This window comes from Prinia subflava, chromosome 2 (assembly GCF_021018805.1).
Source record: "Prinia subflava isolate CZ2003 ecotype Zambia chromosome 2, Cam_Psub_1.2, whole genome shotgun sequence".
Classification (NCBI taxonomy): Eukaryota; Metazoa; Chordata; class Aves; order Passeriformes; family Cisticolidae; genus Prinia; species Prinia subflava.
In genome coordinates this window covers 63513978-63531503 of record NC_086248.1, presented here as the reverse complement: position 1 = coordinate 63531503, position 17526 = coordinate 63513978, and the positions used below count along the sequence as shown (strand labels likewise).

Below are 17526 nucleotides of genomic sequence, written 5' to 3'. Positions count from 1 at the left end.
CACTCTATTATTAGAGCTATGATAGCTGCTGGAGGCCCAGACAGTCACAGGGGCTGACTTCGTGAAAATTAAGCTTCTCTTTTTGCTGTCAGACTTTGTAAATTCCAATGATGTAGAAATCTGACCAATACCTTCCAGTTATACACTTGAAAACCACAGATGCTTTACACTGCAATTAATTGCACATCAAAGTTTGTCTTACAAGTGCTAAAAATGCTTGCTATGGGGGAGAGGAAGTACAAGTAGTGTTGACCAGTTGTGGGATAGTGGTAAAACTGCATCCTTAGGTCAGGTTTGTCCCTTTGTGGAAGCCACACATAGCTGCTTCAATAGGGAATTGCATTCTTTGATGCATGTGTAGAGTGAACTGTGCAAGCAATGAGATTACCTCCTTTTGAGGTGTATGGGCTCTGCAAGAGGGAACGTCTCAGTGTCTGAGGTAAAGAAGTTTTGCATAGAGGCAAAGATTCCCACATGGAAGAAGTGCATGGGAAGGCATCAAAGTGAGCCTTCAAAGAGTAATCGAATAGATAAAAGGATACAATAATTTTAATTTAAGAACACCTGCAAAATCCTGCAGCAAAGGTCATGCACGGGGATGAGAAAATTATATGGAGGGAAAGGTTCTGAAAGCTGTTCTAACTTTGCACATTACTGAGCTGGAGAGAGTTACAGCTAAGTGAGAGAACTCCATCAAAAGCTTGATTTCATACATACATGTGTATACATTACTCCCACAGACACTAGCACAATAGCTGGGTGGGTGGGACTAAGAGCACATCAATAGGATGGAGGTGGGAGCCAAGTGTAGGCCAGCTCTCTGAGTGCTGGGCTACCAGTGATGAATCATGACATGCCTAATTATGCCTTGACTCATTGCATGGCTTTTGGCCTTAATTTCTGCAGCTAAATCTACCTTGCTTGGAGGTGATGTTATCCATACATCGCCAGCCTACCTCAAGGACAGGATTTTTAAGAATTCATTTGGACGATGGGAAAAATATTCTTTGTACACTGTGCATACCATTATACAGCCACTGCGTAAAGGCTTTGTAGCTCACTTTCAAACCTGATATTTCATACACACAGCAAAGCCCAAAAGAAAATCTTCCACTCCCAGCTGTGGACAGTGATGACTTTCAGTGCTTTAAAAGAAATGAAAATACCAAAACTGTGCATACTAATTCTGGATAATTCACACAGAGAAGTTTTGACTAAAACAGGGACAGTCACAGGTGACAAGAAGCTCCAAAACTCATGTTCTGAAAGCTTTAGCATGAAAGGTCATTGATACAAGGCTGTATCTTCTGTTTTGAGGGTTTTTTTTCCTTTCAGTATTTGAAATCTGGTACTCATTAGCAGAACTCCCAGTGACATCAGTAAAGGAAGCCCATATTTGCTTTACTATTGTAAGTGATTTCTTGGACATCTGGAGTTTTCTGGAGTTTAAATCTGCCGAGAATCAATGGTTATGAATGAAATTTTGGGGTTTGGCTTTATGTAGGTTTCAGAGTGAAAGGGAATAAGTCAGCTGGACTACAAATTGTCATTCTGATGTACAGATCTGCACAGATAAGCCCCAGCTCCATTTCACTCTCACTCTTCAGCTGGGAGTAAAGCTGAGAAGCAGTGTGTGTTCCAGCTGCAAGATCAGTGCAGAGAAAGAGGATAAGTGCTCTTATGGGCTGTTTTTGGTAAGAGGTGTATGCTGTACTCCCCTTGTGCTCTAACCACAAGTCTTAGAGCCCCATATTTTCATCTATTTTGAGTATTGAGAAATGTGTTAGAGCCATGCTTGTGCTGATATATCTGTTTCCAGATATGGGGAAGGGATAAATCTCCTCTCTTTATAGAAATCTCTCATGCTGCTCCTGAGTTAGCTGGAGGACTGGTGAAAACTAAAGCTTTCTTCCAGCTGATGAGAGCCTGTGACTCCCTCTGAGAGCTGCTGCCTCCACTGAGAAGAGGGACCACATGCCTGTGTTGAACTCTGATCTTTTGTAGATGTGAGGGTTGCTGTGAAAATACCAGGCAGTCTGAGAAAATTAATTTTAGTCTGACTGAGTCACAAAATGTGTGAGACTACAGATGGAGGAGTGTCCTCCTCCCATCCCAGCTGTCTGCAGAGGACATCCCTCCTGGACCTGCTTTTCCCTGTCCCCCTGCTAGAGATGTCCTCTCCTCCAGAAAGGGAGGAAGAGCAGACAAAGCTGCTAAATGGGTCCAGACCCTGCCTGAAAGAGGCACTGGCAAACCCATATAGGGAGAGAAACAGAAAGAGAGGCTTTGTAAGAGCAAGTGGCTCCTGTGGATTCCTCCACAGGCAAAAGTGGATCCATGGCAGGGTGCCTGGGGAGCCTTGGAACCTGGGGGAATGGCAGCCTTCAGCCATTTCACTTCAATCCCACATTCTTGGTCTCCTCTCTGATGGTTTAGATGTGTGCATTTATTGCATGGGGAGATGGAGGATCAAATACCAGAGACAATTGAAAACCAATGGCATCACCTGACCCCACATCACGATGCACCAACTGCACGGTAACAGTGAGTTAGCTGAAGCAGTCTGGACTCTAACCCACTGCTCTGCAGCATGCTTCTAAAACCGTAAATGCCAAGGAAAGCAGCCTTTCAGAGGCTGTTCCTTTGCACTGAGCATTGATGGGAGCTATAAAAACTTCTCTACCATACTCCAGACTGGACCTGAATATATTAGTGAAATAGCATGCAGAGTTTTTTTGGCCTAAAGTTAGATAAAAGACAGACAAATTAGAAAGATAGGTACATATTCCTTTTCTTTCTGGTGTCGCTCCTCAGCTTCCTTCATCATTTCCTGAGACTGTTCCAACTTGGCATCCACCAGTTTCTGTTGAAGTTCTCTGTGCTTAAATATTTTATCAAGGTGCTGTAAAAAAAAAATCTGCTGAATGTGCATGTTTAATTATCTACATAGACCTTCATGCTCGTACATGTACAGCTATTTACTAGAACACTTGACAAAATCATTGCAAAACAAGAAGACAACCTACTGCAATTACTAAAAAATTACAGCTCTGGTAAGAACAAACTGTGCCAAAATTAGCATGGGAAGGGAAACTGCTGTACATTATGAATTTTGATTTATTGTAAGGAACAAAAAAGAGGCTTTAGCATCTTTGCCAGTTCTGTGGTCTACATATGAAGTCATCAGTATAAACTAGTATGACTGAAGATCAAATAATTGCTCATCAATAATAAATATGCTGGGGACACACTTTTTTTTTAGCTGTTAAATGGCCAGTGGATCTAAGCCACAGTGTGGATGATGGTGCTGACACATTGCACCTGCAGTAGTAGGGAGCACGTGCACAGCCCACGACATCCTCTGTGTAAATGCAAGCCCAGCACAGCCCCTTTGGTCTGGCCACACCTGCACAACAGAGGGCCTGGGTGACAGCACATGAGTGGGGATCTAGAGAAAAGACCAAACAAACCAGAGGCCTCCTCTAGCCTGTAAAATGTCTGCCTCCATGGTGATTTTTAGGAGATGAATGTTGCTGAGAGCCTTCTTCACTCTTAATTCCCTTAGATAAAATTCATAGGAGCAATTATTCTGAGTGTGTCCCTCTGGTTTACATTTTCTTCTCATCGACACCACAAGAGAGGCGTGCACATTTCCTTCATTCAGTATGGGACTTCATACATGATTCAACAGATTTGGAAAAGCAGGTATTCTATCAGTCATTCCAGACTGTAAAGACAGATAACTTATGTTTAATTCAGTGTGATAATGTTGTCTGATTGCACTGAGGCTCACAGTAAATGTATTTAGAACTATAAAAAGACCCGTTGTGATATTTGTTGATGTTTGTTATAAAATAAAAAAAAATGGTAGTTTGGGATATTACTGGAAGATTTTTTCTGGTGTCAAAATTTTCTGGCCAATGCCAGTGTTTACAGAAAGAATAATTTCCCATCTGTCTACTATCTGCTAGATCTCCGTAAGCATTGTGCCTGCAAGAAAAAAGAATCTATTTCAATTCATAGGGTCTCTTTTATTGGTCATCCTAATTTTCTGCTTTTGGGAAAGGGTCAAATAGTTTACATCAGAGTCCGTCTCAGCAAGCTGCTTCTGGAGGGAACAAAATATATTTGTTGTCAACATGCAGAACAAGCCTGCAGAACAGGCTGTCTAAAGGAGTGGGAGCTGGGATGTACTCAGTGGGAGCTTGGTGGGGAGGAGGAAAGGGATGCTGGGGCGGTCCCCAGGGACTATGGGGAGCTGTGATTGTGGGGCAGTTCAGCAGTCAGCTGGCACGTCTCGCTTCTTGGGTGCCTCAGCCCCTCTCCCACAGCTGCAAGGCTGCCGCGGCTGCCAAGGGCAGGCGCTGTCCCAAACCATTCCAGACCCGCAGAGACCGGCGGGCTTGCTGGAGGCACTGTGCCGCTCAGAGGGCAAAGCATGGTGGAGGTTGCCCTTGTTACCCCTGTGAGGCACCCGATGGATGGCCGGGCTGCCGGCAGCGCCCCCGCCTCCCCTGGGACAGCCGGGTGTGCCCGGCAGCAGCCGGGGCAGCGCTCACCTCCTCCCGCAGCTCGTACTGGTCAATGATGCTCTTCAGCTTCTCCGCCAGCTCCGTGTTCTCCTGGCACAGCTTCATGTTCCTCTCACTTTGCTGCTCGATCTGAGCCTGGATCTCACTCAGTGTGCCCTGGAAGTGATTAGTTATTTCTTTCCTCTTCTCATCTTCCTCCCGTGCCCGCTGGATTGTTTCCTCCTGTTTAGTTAAACGGGAGAGAACGCAGTAAGTGAGAGGCATAACAAGCAGTTCCAGAAAAATACTGTTTCACAGTAGCATAAGGCTTCCCTTTGAAGGATTATACGTGTTTGCATTCCTCTTTGGAGATTTTCTTGCTTTCATCTGCTCCAGTATTAGGCATGATTCTAAATTTACAGAGCAAATTACACAGTGGCCTTGAAAAAGCAAGGGAACTAAGAATTTGCATTTATAAAGATGGATGTAGAGCAGAGCTTCAGGTCAAAGCAAGCCTGAAGGAGAGGACATACATGCATGTCTTGATTCATGATACTGCATCACAGCTTCTGATTCAGAAAAGGATATTTAGTGGAAGCAGTCAAAAGCCCTTTTATCAAAATTCTCATTGACTGAATTAAAAAATTACCCTTTACAATGCATCATTTTAACAAGAAATCTTCATATCAAATTCATGGCCTTTGGGATTCAAATTTTCAATAAAAATCCATCACTTGCTGAAGAATGCCTTCCAATTTATCAGTTTTCCATCCCTAACTTTATAACTGGCATGCACATTTGCACTAATTTACTAGCTAGTGAATTCAAGGAAAGCTTGTAAGTTGTTTCCTACAAAATCAAAGCAGACATTCAGATTTTTTTTCCTATTACAGAAGTTTTGTTTTAGATTTGTTTATATAAAAGACAATGCAGAAAGAATCTGGATTCATTGCTTTGGATCCAGAAATACAGATTATTTTTATTCCTTCCTCATTTTCTTCCAGGACAGTCTGCCCTTCTGGGGAATGTAATCCTGATATGGAATGGCTAGGACCATATCTGCTGTAGTCATGCCAGGACCATGTTAAAAACTCACTTCACAGCATGCAAATGGCATACTCTAATAAGGTTTCAACTAGCATAGTAATTTGCATAAAAATATCTGGTAACACTGCATATGGATATTTTCTATAAATATATTTGAATAAAGCCTTAGCTGACTCTAATAAGGTAAAATTCATATCATGAATGTGACATAGCAGGCATTGATTCAGGCCCTGCTCATAAAGAGAGGTGAATACCAAATGACCCAATATCTGCTCAGCATGCACGACAGGAGCCTGATCTAGGACAGCTGCTGTTCCAGGTAGGGCACATTTGTCCTTTGGCTGTCTGGGGAGCGATAGGGATGACAACGACTGGGATGATGGGAGGAAAGCAGTGGAGCCATTAAAAACACCCTGGTGCACAGAAGTCACCACGGAGCCCTGCCGTGCTCTGCAGTTCACACAAGAACCTGTGTGTGTGTTCATAAACAGAGTAATACCAAGCGGAATACAAATACAGAAGGACTCTCCCTCCCAAGAGGAAGGACAAATGTCATGTGGAGCTGGGCAAATGACTTAGGGGTTGGGTCCTGGTTCAGTACCTGGCGTGGAAATTGGACACACAGAAAATTTGCAGCAAGATGAAAGAGAAGCTCTCAAATTTTTTTTTTCTCAGTTCCTGCGAATGACTTTGAAACATTTTGCTTGAACAGCAATTGAGCTGTTTGTAGGTATTTTTTGTTTAAATCCTTTCAGCAGAAGAATTCTCTTCCAAAGCAGAGTTAAAAATGCAGCTCAGAAGATGTTTTAAATCTACTGCTTTAACATTATCAAAAGGAAGCATTTAATTTTCTTTTGAAAGGGCATGTTTGCAAACAATGTCATCCTTTTTATTTTTATTTGAAACTTTTTCCAAGTTTGACTTGAATTCCTAGGTAGTTTTGATTAAGCCAGAATTCCATTTTATCTCTAATGCACTCTTTAAAAAACTCCTCATGTCTCTTAGTTCTCCATTTCATAGGTGCAGACCTGAGCAGGAAGAGGAGTGACCAGGTGCTTCACTTCCAGAAGTCAGAGTGAAAAATTGAACTTGCATGTCTGAAGTCCCCTTTCTATGGCTTCAAAACATCCTTCCTCAAAAACATTCTATTGTTATAACACAGGTAGCATTTTAACATGTCACTACTGTGATTTAAAGCTCTCCAGAGTAATAAGTCCATATGAATATAAACCAAAAAAGGTGGATATGTCACAAAAAAAGATATGTCACACCAAACAGTTCTGTTACAAGGTGAAATGACACATCCTGAGACTACCAATCATGCAAATATAAAAAACACAACCCTCTGCATATGTGTTACTCAAAAGATGTTATTTCCTGCTCGTCTGAGGTAGAAAAATGATACAATACAGAGCACAGAGACAAGGCAAAGATTCGTGGTTCAAAACACTGAGCCAGCAAACATTTATTTGCAGGATGCAGGATCTCTCTGTATCTGTTCTGCTTTGGAGAAAAATATACTTGAGAAGGATATTTGCTTGGGGATGGGGGCTGGTATGAGTCCTGGGAGCTCCTCAGAGGCCCTCATTTGTTAAATCCTTGAGATTATGGGTGGGTGGGGGTGAGGGGAACTGGTGGAGCAGGACAGTGGTGTGGCTACAGCACTGTGCAGAGATCAGCCATAAACTATTGTTCTCTTTTCTCTGCCCTTTCTGAACCCTTGCACTCCATGGCTACCCTTTCAAACATATGTTCTTGTCCTAGTGCAATATTGCTTTTGCTCTCATGTTTTGCTGCCAAGAATGTAAGAATGCATTGAGAAAAACCTTGTTAAAATGAAGACAGGATATTTTGCAGTTTGGGATTTAGCACAGGAATGTGAGATCATTTGTAACAGAAGTGTGTGATTGATACTGGAATCGTTCTCGTGCCTCTGGGGCAGTTCCAGGAGACTATTGGTCTGCTGAAGCCATATCAGCTAAGATGATATGAGCGAGGAATCCTTTTTTCAATGAACTGTGCTCTTCATTCCCAGGCACCACAGTGTGAGCCAGCTTGGAGCTGAGCCCATAACGAAGCTGTTGACTTTTGTGACATTTGTATGAAAGTCATTGCTTAATGCCTGGTGGCAGGAAGGACGAGGGACCTGTGATGTTCATGTCACTACAAGATGCTAAGTAGCTACCAAACTGTCAGATAATTGGCACAACACGAACTCCATGCAGAGAAATGAGTTGCTGTTGCTCTTAGCAGAGCTGCTCTCTATCACAGTGGGAACACTTTCTGCTATTTCATGAGCCTTTATTCTGCTTTTCTTGGAGGGAGAATTAAACATCTGTGTAACTGCAAGGAAATAATCAGAATAGCTGGTCTGTACGTAAGTGAGAATTTGCTGCTGGTATCCAATACTAACCAGAAATTTTTCTTCTCTGATCTGCCCTGTGGAATTTCAATGCAGCTCTGCATTGCATATTCATCACCACTTGGCTGCACGGATCTGCAGTTAATGGGAATTCCACGCACCAGATGAGTGAAGATGACATTTACATGACGTGATGTGCATATAATGCACCACATGGTTAGTCAGAGGGGGTTTCTGGTCTGGGCAGGCCAGGTTTCTCCTTGGCTATTGAAATGACATAATCTCCTAGCTTCTATTTTCCACATTTTGAAACATAATCAGAACTGCTAATCCCAAGCACTAAAAAGTTCTGAATCTCTGTCCTGCCAAAACCAAAATAAAAACATTTAGGCATAAGATTTTAAAAATAACATTTGATGGATTTTCTGGTTTTGGGCCCTCTCAGGACAGTCATAAATGAAAGAAAATTGCACTCATTCAAATAAACAGAACATGAGTTTCTGGACATTCACAGATTTCCAGGAGCTAAAGTATAAAGGCAAATATTCCAAGAACTATGCTAACATTCTTAGAGAGACAAAACTGGATAAAGATAATGAATGTCTTTATTACTTTATTTCTCATGCATTCTGCAAGTGTATTTTGTCCTATTGTCTTATTTAATTTGGGCTTTTTTTTTTCTACACCGATAGCACGGGAACCAGAGGAAAGATAGTATTCTGGGTTTCTTAAAAGGTCTCAAAATTCTTAGAAAGAAGTGATGAAAATTTGAAACTTCTTCCTAATAACAGATCACCTCAGGTATCTTTCCTGGCTCACCTGGCAAAGATACAGGATAAAAATAAGAACTGAGTCTGAAATTCATAGATTTTTTTAGAGAATCTAGTCACAAAGTAAAGCAGTCCAACAGGTAAAAAGATGTTGGAAAGAGACTTTCCTAACTGTAAAGATGAAATGTGTAAAGAAGTATTTATATACAAAGAATGGAAAAATCATGCTTTCTAGTAGTAAGATTAATAAACATAAAGTAGCTGCAAAACTGTATGAGGAATTCAACAGCATTTTTTCCAAATATGTTTTCAAAATAGAAATCATTTTTCTAAATGGCCCAGTCTTCACTGATTTGTCCCACTGATATGATTTGCTTAGGAAAGTCATTTAAGGCTATGCAAAGAACTGTACACTGTATCCTTAATTCACTATAAAACTGGCTTGTATTTCTTTTGAAAGATTTTACCCACAGATGGCCTGGTAAATCACTGTGGATCAATACTGAGGAATAGCTCAGGTCTAATACAAATGACAGGCACAAATTTAATTTCCACTATCAGTTCTGCATGACTGTAACTAAGCACAGAGAGATTTGCTTCTAGCTTCCCTGTATGTTAAACTGCTTTTATCCTTCTGCTAGGGCACAGTTTGGGTGTATGTGTGACTATTCCCTCTCCCAGCTCTATTCTTACCAGCACACAACAAAAGTCAGAGCAAGACCCTGAAGGGCCACTCCTGAACTGGTGGAAATGAATGAAAATGCATTACCAGTAATAGAGGTTATATCAGCTGGAATTCTTGTTGCTGACAATTCCTATGTGTAATTCTATACATAGCTATATCCCCATAAAGGAAGGGTTTGAACAGATCAAAGCAGAGATCTTTTGTATACTAATACCAACACCATCACTAACATGCACTCAGAAAAAAAAAGGATGATCACAACAGAAATATTTTTCTTGAACATACATTTTTTCAGAGAGCATAATCATGTTATAATTTTCACATTTAAATGGCATGATGCACCAAGAAATTAGCAGACATGGTATGATCCCAACCTTTTGACACCCTTGAAAATTTTCCCTTTTAACTGATTCTAGTAATCCAAACAACTTCTAAAAACAATGTTGGCATTCTTCCTGTCTCGACATTTGGTGTCTTGAGGCAAATGTCCTGATTGACTGACCCTCACAAATCACTTGTAAAAGTCCAAGTGCTCGAATTACATGAAAACCCCCATCAGCCTCCTGTGAGCCCACTGGAGCAGAGCTGGTGCTCCTGTGGTTCTGTCCATGCACGTGCATTTGCATCTGCACTCTGAGGGACCTGGTGTGTCAGCACTGCTGCTCTTCTCTGCACTGAGCTCCCTAATAATGCAAGGAGGGCTTAGAGCTAGTGTGGGCAACCCAGTATCCAAAGGTGCTGGGATATTTCCAAAGAAGAAATAAAGGGGTCTTGGTGTAAATGGACCTCAAGATTAGAGAGTATATATAGCTATTATTGCATGTGCAGATACAAAAGTCCCTTTGATTTGGTACTAGAGGCGGATGGGAAGGTGCCAACACCATCTTTCCCCCAGTACACTGCTGGGTATGTGATAAGGCCCCCCTCACCTTGAGGTTCTTGTTGTGCCTCTGGAGCTCTCTGCACAGGCTCTCGAGCTTGCTGCGGGCCAGGATGGCTCGGCTGTGCTCACTCTGCAGCTGGTCCTTCTCCTTGGTGATCTGGGCCTGTCTCTTCTGGAGATACTTCAGCTTTTTCTGCTCAGCACGATGCTCTTCAAGCTGGGCAAAACAGGGATTAAAACAGGGAAATATTGATTAAAATGAAACAAAGAGTGATAGAAAATAAAATGAGCTTTTGTGGTTTGGGGAAAGTCTTCACACTTTCTTAAGCTCTTAGGAAATCTTTTGTGTTTACCAGCACTAATGTGAGAGGAGAGAGGAACCTGGAGATTCCCAAGCCCGCTTGCTGCAACTGTCCTAAGTGTGCTGTACTTAGTGTGTGGATGGGTGAACATAATTTTCAACAACCTTGTCACATCATTTTAGTTCTTCCTTCTTTGGTTTGAATTTCTTTGAAGGACATCTGTGAGATTTTTATTTTTGTTTCAACATTTGGAACTAGAGCAGTCAGTAGTGCTTTATGTGGTGAGATTTCTCCAGATCATCAGGTAATACAGTAGTTGCTAAAAAACTGTTTTACAGTTTCCTGAAAAAGAAGCAGTTTCCTAAATATCCAGGAACCTGCTGGAAAAAACAACAGAAGAGGTGCTGCAGACCAGGAATGTCATTCATGTGGGGGCTTTGTTGCTGATGCAGGAGAATTCTCTTCAGAGAAGAGTTTCCCAAAATGATGTGGCACCTCCTCTTGCCAGGCTCCTCTGGCTCACAGGACCATGTGACACCATCTGTCAGCTGTGCTTCTGGAGGTCCTGTCATCAATGGGGGTGGGTCATGGTGAATCAAACCTCTTTGGGGCTCTTTGTCTCCCTGTAATTCCTGGAGGAAACACAGACAGTCCCTTATGTTCCCTCGGGTGCCTGCTGTTCTGTGTGTGCATGGCTCCTGCCTATCCCTAGAAGGATGGTAGGGAGAGGACAAAGAGGGGGCAAAGAGGACCAGCAACAAAATTGCTAAAAGTAATCACTGCACAGTCTGGTCATTTCTTTTGACGTGTGTCTATCATTGGATGTTAGGAAAAAACTTCTTGTACTGTAAATTAACACCTTAACAGTCAGGTCAAAGAAGCCTTTCAGCTCTGAAGCTTTTAATGATTTAATCTCCCATTCCAACACACAATAACCCTCCTCACTGTACCACAGGTGTGCATACATTGCGAGGTATTTCTGAATTCCAGATGTTTTCTGATTGAAAAAGTGGCACATGAGCTTAAACATGCGAACCTTAATAATAAGTTGCTGTTAAGACTACATTATCTAATAATATAGTACCACTTGTACTAATTAACCCCAGTATAACTGGGAAAGTCTGTGAGCACTGGGGAATGATGTGCAGCTCAAACAAGACAGTCAAAAGCATCATATTTGACACTTTCATGTTTTCTGCAGATGTTCAGTAATTTATGCTTATCGTAGAGAGCTCTGTGTATTATTAATCAAATCACAGCTAAGTGTACCACAAAACAATGCTCTCACCAGCTTGGAGTATATTTACAGTTTATGTCTAGCTTTTAACATCTGCATTGTCTATTTTTGCTCCTCTAGATCACAATATGGGCTTTTGCATCTAATCTAGCTGCACTAGCTGAAATAATTTTTCTAGTATTGTAGGAAAATAATTTGGTTTTCTGTAATTAAGTCTGCGATCTTTTTCCTTTATAAGCTTGTTTTTGTCCCCTTCCCCTTTCCACTGAAAAACATAAAAAGTGTGCTTTTTGCTTCACATTTTGCATGCATAGCCTGTGCTTGGTGGAAAATGATTTATCCAAATTTCACGATTCACTCAAACTGTGTTTGAGATAAGGGGCTCTGAATAAAGTCGGTCTTAATCATGAGATGAGAAGTCTTCCAAGTATTTTTTGCCTTTTTTTCCCCACCACTACTATTACTTGGGCTAGAAACTTATATCTCAAAGTTCTCAGGAATATCTAAGACATAGTATTACTTTTGCAATGAAAAAAGCAATTCCGTGGTAAATAGGTATGACAAAAGGGCCCCCAGTGATATATTTTTAAGAATAGTTAATGAAATAGAAGCTAAAATTAACTGCAAGTAGAAGAAATTTTGATTTTTGAAAGCTGACCTAGAGAAATAAACAGTCAGTTTAGGAAAAAAAGTTTTATCTTGATCCCACTGCAGATAATGACTGAGCTCATATTTACTTATTAGCATACTGTTCTTGCACCCAGCACTTGTGAGACTCGTAGGACCTCTGAGAATAATCCAGTTACAAACAATTCTGCAACAGCTGTTTGTAAGCAGAAGCTGTTGTAAACCACAGTCTGCTTTACTAACCCAACAGACCAGATTTAGTGAGTGAAATGTCCTCTGTTGGCAAGTGGCGTGGCAGAGCTCGTTCCCAAATGGCTGCGCCGTCCTGCTTCCTCACCCACCTTCACCAGCCCATGCTCCAGCCCGCTGGGTACCCACAGCCCTGCAGACTGTGCCAGGGCATGGGCTGGCAGGGAAACACCACTGCTGGGTGACCTCTTCAGCTACAGCCAGCCCCAGCACTGCTTGACGCAGGGGAAGGCAGTGCCAGCACCCAGCTCTGTCTGTCACATGGCTACACCTTCCCCTGAGCTGTGCTGCAAGGAGTGTTCGTGCCTCCACATGGCTCACCAGACCAGGCAGCGGATCTGGCTGGAAAACAGCCAGCAAAAGCAAGATGTGATCCAAAGTGTGTGATGGGCATGGGCAAGAGGGAGCAGGGAGAGAGGTCACAGCTACAGCTAGCTGCTGACATGCCATTAATCACCATACGCCCCTCAGCCGCTCCCAGTGAGCAGGGTAAGGCTGTCTCCAACAAGGTTTTTGTTGTACTTACTGAATGATTTGTTTTAGCCACACTGCAGTATGGCAGAAACCAGTGTTCAGTATTATTGTTTTAGCACCTTTCTCCTGCATGGCAATACAGCCCCTGTTTTATACAGTGCTGCAATGCCATTTGAATGCAGTGGAGAGTACTTCTTAGAGGAAGAAGATTTTACAGAGGAAGAAGACCTATTTCTGTTAATCTGTGAGCATGAAGTCCCTTTTAGCATAAACTGTGAACAATCTGAGCCCAATTTATGAAATCAGAGGATTTTACATGAAAAAAGGGAAAGCTAAATTTCACTTCACATTATGATGAGACATGGACACATCTGTGCACAAAACCCATTACAAAGTCAATGTTCTGCTTCACACATTTTTCAGCACTCCACAAAGCGCAAAATGCTGCAGCTTGTCATTTGTAAGATTTCCACAGGTTATGGTCATACAATCCTTTGACTTCACAGGAAAAGAATCCCTTCTTCTGAAAATAACCCATCTTAAGTGTGGCAAGAACAGTCGGGTAGGTGGCATTATTACAGGGGTGACATTATTGTGGCAGGGGCCTTGACTCTTCATTTTATTGTGCTCTGGCTTCTCTTACTATTAATCTCAGTTGTCTATTATCTGATGCCTAATATAGGAACTTTTATACTAAGTCCTTTATTATTTTAATTTTGATGAAATCACCAGTGCATAATTTAAAGCAATAGCCACAACAGAAGCATGCAAAACTTCTTGCAGGAAGTGAAGGCAGGAGCCTAGATACCAGTCTCCAGTGTGGGTCTGTTTGGTAAATTTGCCTTTATATAGAAATATTCTGCCTCATCAACTTTTTGACCCAAAATTTGTTTTCCTCACTTTTTACTTTTTTCTCTTTTTTACCCATAATTATCTGACCATGACAATTATATTGGGATTCACTTATCAGGAATCACTTATCACTACTGGTATGTGAGGTTTGACCATACTGCATGTTATGTATTTTTTATATCCTCTTGTATAGGCAGTTTGTATAGAAAAGAGCCAACATTCTACTCACCAGCTCAGCATACTTCTTAAACAACAGGTCCAGCTTCTCTTCTGGAGTATTCAACTTATTCAGACTTTGCATCAGTAGGGTGGCTTCTTTTCCTTAGAAAAAGAGGAAGCAGAGATTTGATGTTAGAGGTAGTTTGTAGTTGATGTACGGTTATGAAATTGGTTTTTTGATGCATGGGTCTATAAAAACACTGGGTGAAATGAGGCATTTTGGAAGGAAAGGAATAATTTTTGCTATAAATTTCTGGGTTTTTCTTTGCTCCATAAGAACAAACATGCTAGGACTTTCGTCCATTTCAGACCTCAGTAATGCACTTTTTTCTAACAAAAGCATTGTCTGTGAAATGCTTTTGCCCTGTGTAATCTGATTTTCATTCAAGGTTTTTCCAACATGATTAGGTCAGACACATGGCATACTTGACTGAAATAGGACAGAAAGGTCCTGGACCCCAAAGGCTCAGGAGCAGATCTCTTTGCAAGTGAAAGTGGAACAAAACTGGTGTACTCAGCTCCTTTGCTGATCAACCCACACAAGACATCAGGAATATTAAGTCAGGTATAGAGACTACAGTGTGGAAGTAAACAATCAGAGAGTGGTAGGTGCTGCCAGCCAAGTCTGGGCTATGTGATACTTGTGTAAATCAGTTTTCCTGACTTGGTGAAGAAAGCTTGAACACCAGAGGTAGTCTAATAGCTCCCTGGGTGTACAGAACTGAATCACTGCACAGCCATTTACGTATTGCTTCTCCTCTGATACCTCTTGGTTTTAATTTCAGCCCCAGGTATGAGCTGGAGCTTGAACACTATATATTCATCAAATACAAACTATCCCTGAGGTCCCTGGAGACAAGGTTGCCTGTGGTCCCAGAGGCCTGGACATGCTTTTCCAAATGCTCCTCTTTCCTGAGGTTGTGAGACAAAATTTGCTTTCTGCTTTGGACTGGATGTTTTCTACTTCAAGTCTAGTGCAGTCCAGAAGTGCTGTCTCTGGAGAAAAAAAAATATTTCATACTAAATTCTCTCTATAGCATCAGCATAAATAAGTGCAAGTGAGCTAAAATCAAACCTTGGTGTGAACTGCCACAAGAGCAGATGGAGAACTATGTGTTGGTAGGTTTTCACTGATCTTGCTGAGGTACCAGTGACAGCACCAAAGCCAAGGCAGTAGAAACTGAGGAATTTTCTTCTGGACATTCAAAGAATTTTTAAGGAAAAAAATCCATGCTGTCTCCTATCCTTAGTCCCTTGTCTGTAAGAACGTCCTGTAGTGATTTCTTTACAGGCTTAGTCTGCATTTGATTTTGGGTTCTCATGCAAAAGAGAGGCTTGAAGATTGGCTGGAGTTAAATGTAGGAAGGGAAATAATTTACATCTATATTAGATTGGAATGTAACTACATTGCTCTCTAGTGGCTGCCCAGCAGAAAGTACATGTATACAAAAACTTGCCGAGACTTCTTTCTAGCTCAACTGACAACCCTGCCAGGGCTGAGGTGCTAGAGAACAAATGTATTGACTTATTTCATATATATTATATGATAAGTCCAGGGGTTTACTAAATGAAAAATAACCTGGGCATGACAGTAAATTTATTCTGTAGGTCCCCATGCCACATAGTAGTACTGTCATTACTGTTGTGACCAGTGAGTAGTCATACCTGAGCAGACAGGAGAGGAAAACATTCACTAAGGTACAAACAAGGGGCTAGGTTTTCCTTCCTCTAAGTGACTTTGTGCAGTGTGCCATTGGACTGACAGCTTTGGCTAACCAATGTGTGCGGCCCAGTAGTACGTCAGTGTTGTGTGATACAACTTTTTTTTAAAAGAACTAATATCTGATATAGCCTACATGTTGGGTAGTGCCAAAAATAATTATCAGTTATACAAAAGTTGTAATGGTCACTGTAATTTTCAGTGGTAGCTGGAGGTCCCTATCATCCATACCAGAAACTTAATAGGGTAAAGAGCAAGGATGAAGGATTTCTTACTTGTGTTTGCAGAAGGGCTGTGTGAGTATGTAAATACTTGCCTAATCCCTTCAGGATTTTCTTCTCCAGCTTCTGCTCCTTGTTGCCGCTGGGTTCCTTTGCTTTGGAAGTATCCCCAGGAGCCAGCTTCTCTTTCTCACTCTCTTCATTTGCATCCTCATACTCTGCATCCTCCAGGCTGCCTGGCTCTCCCTTCTCAGGCCTGTCGGTTCCTGCAGCAGTGTTTTCCTTCTCCATCAGGCTCGTGGCAGACCCGTAGGTTTTTATGATGTCCTCCAGCTGCCGGCTCAGCTCCTCTGAGATGTCGCACACGGCTGCCTCGGGCCAGGTGCTTGGCTGCTCCGTGGGGGCTGCAGCAGGGGACGGCAGGCCAGGGGCAGATTTGTCCCCACTCTGCCCCTGGATGTCCTGCCCAGGTGAGGTGGGAGACTGGTCATTCTCCATGCTTGGTGCAGCACCTGACAGAAAAACAAATGGAAGGTTAATTTAAAGGCATAGGATTGGCCACATAAAGAATTAGCCATCAAGCTATTCCCAAAGCTTGGCCAGCATGTGAGTGATTTTGTGTGAAATTTGGGATGGCAGCTTATCCGTTGGCTTTGGTTTGACAAATATGTCACACTTAGATAAATAACCAAGGTGATTTGCCTGCAAGGAAAAAGCAAATTATATACTTTCCAAGAGAAAAGCCTACCCAAATCTAACACTTAAAAATGAAAACCTCTTATTCCCACTGCCAGCAATGACACATGAGATGACACCCCAGTCACTTATACCATTTTCCTCCTTGACTAAAATATTGGCCGAATGTTTACTTTTCTTGATCTGTTTACCTGCAATACTGGCTATGGATATGGACAGCTTCACTTCAGAGCTGCATTAGTTTCATTTCCTGTTTGTCTCCTGTTGGCACATCTTAAGTCAATAATCATGAAAAATATTTTAAATGAAACTGGTGCACTGAAAATTGCACTGTGCCCTTGGAAAGCCCAGCATGATGCTTGATCTACAAGAGACGTGGTTTGGTACTGTCACAATAACAGCAAAGAATAAGATAAACAGCTCTAAACCACCCTTCTCTTGTACTTGCTGCATGCTGCTGACAGCTTCTTTGACAAAGTACAAACTACAGAATAAATCACAGTGAAATAAACCCAACCACACATAACATAGTTTGATAGTCCATGGTGCTTTGTGGACAGAATTTCAGCTTATTTATTCCCAGTTTCCAAAGGGAAGCTTTTGTTTTTTCACATTTTTTGAGCAGCTGCTCTCAGCCAGAAAAATTCAGAGCCCCCAACATGTCTGTGTTC

General features: G+C 41.9%; 1 protein-coding gene across 1 annotated transcript in view; it reads right to left on the bottom strand.

Moving 5' to 3' along the window:
- The window catches only part of TXLNB (taxilin beta), a 36236-nt gene extending 19579 nt beyond the window's left edge, over positions 1–16657 (bottom strand). The window contains exons 1-5 of the mRNA XM_063390257.1: positions 16255–16657; positions 14229–14320; positions 10305–10475; positions 4560–4754; positions 2783–2902 (exon numbers count right to left, since the gene is read on the bottom strand). Coding sequence (XP_063246327.1) covers positions 2783–2902; positions 4560–4754; positions 10305–10475; positions 14229–14320; positions 16255–16657 — 981 coding nt within the window. The remainder of the gene's footprint in view (positions 1–2782; positions 2903–4559; positions 4755–10304; positions 10476–14228; positions 14321–16254) is intronic.
- Between the last annotated feature and the right edge of the window lie 869 nt (positions 16658–17526).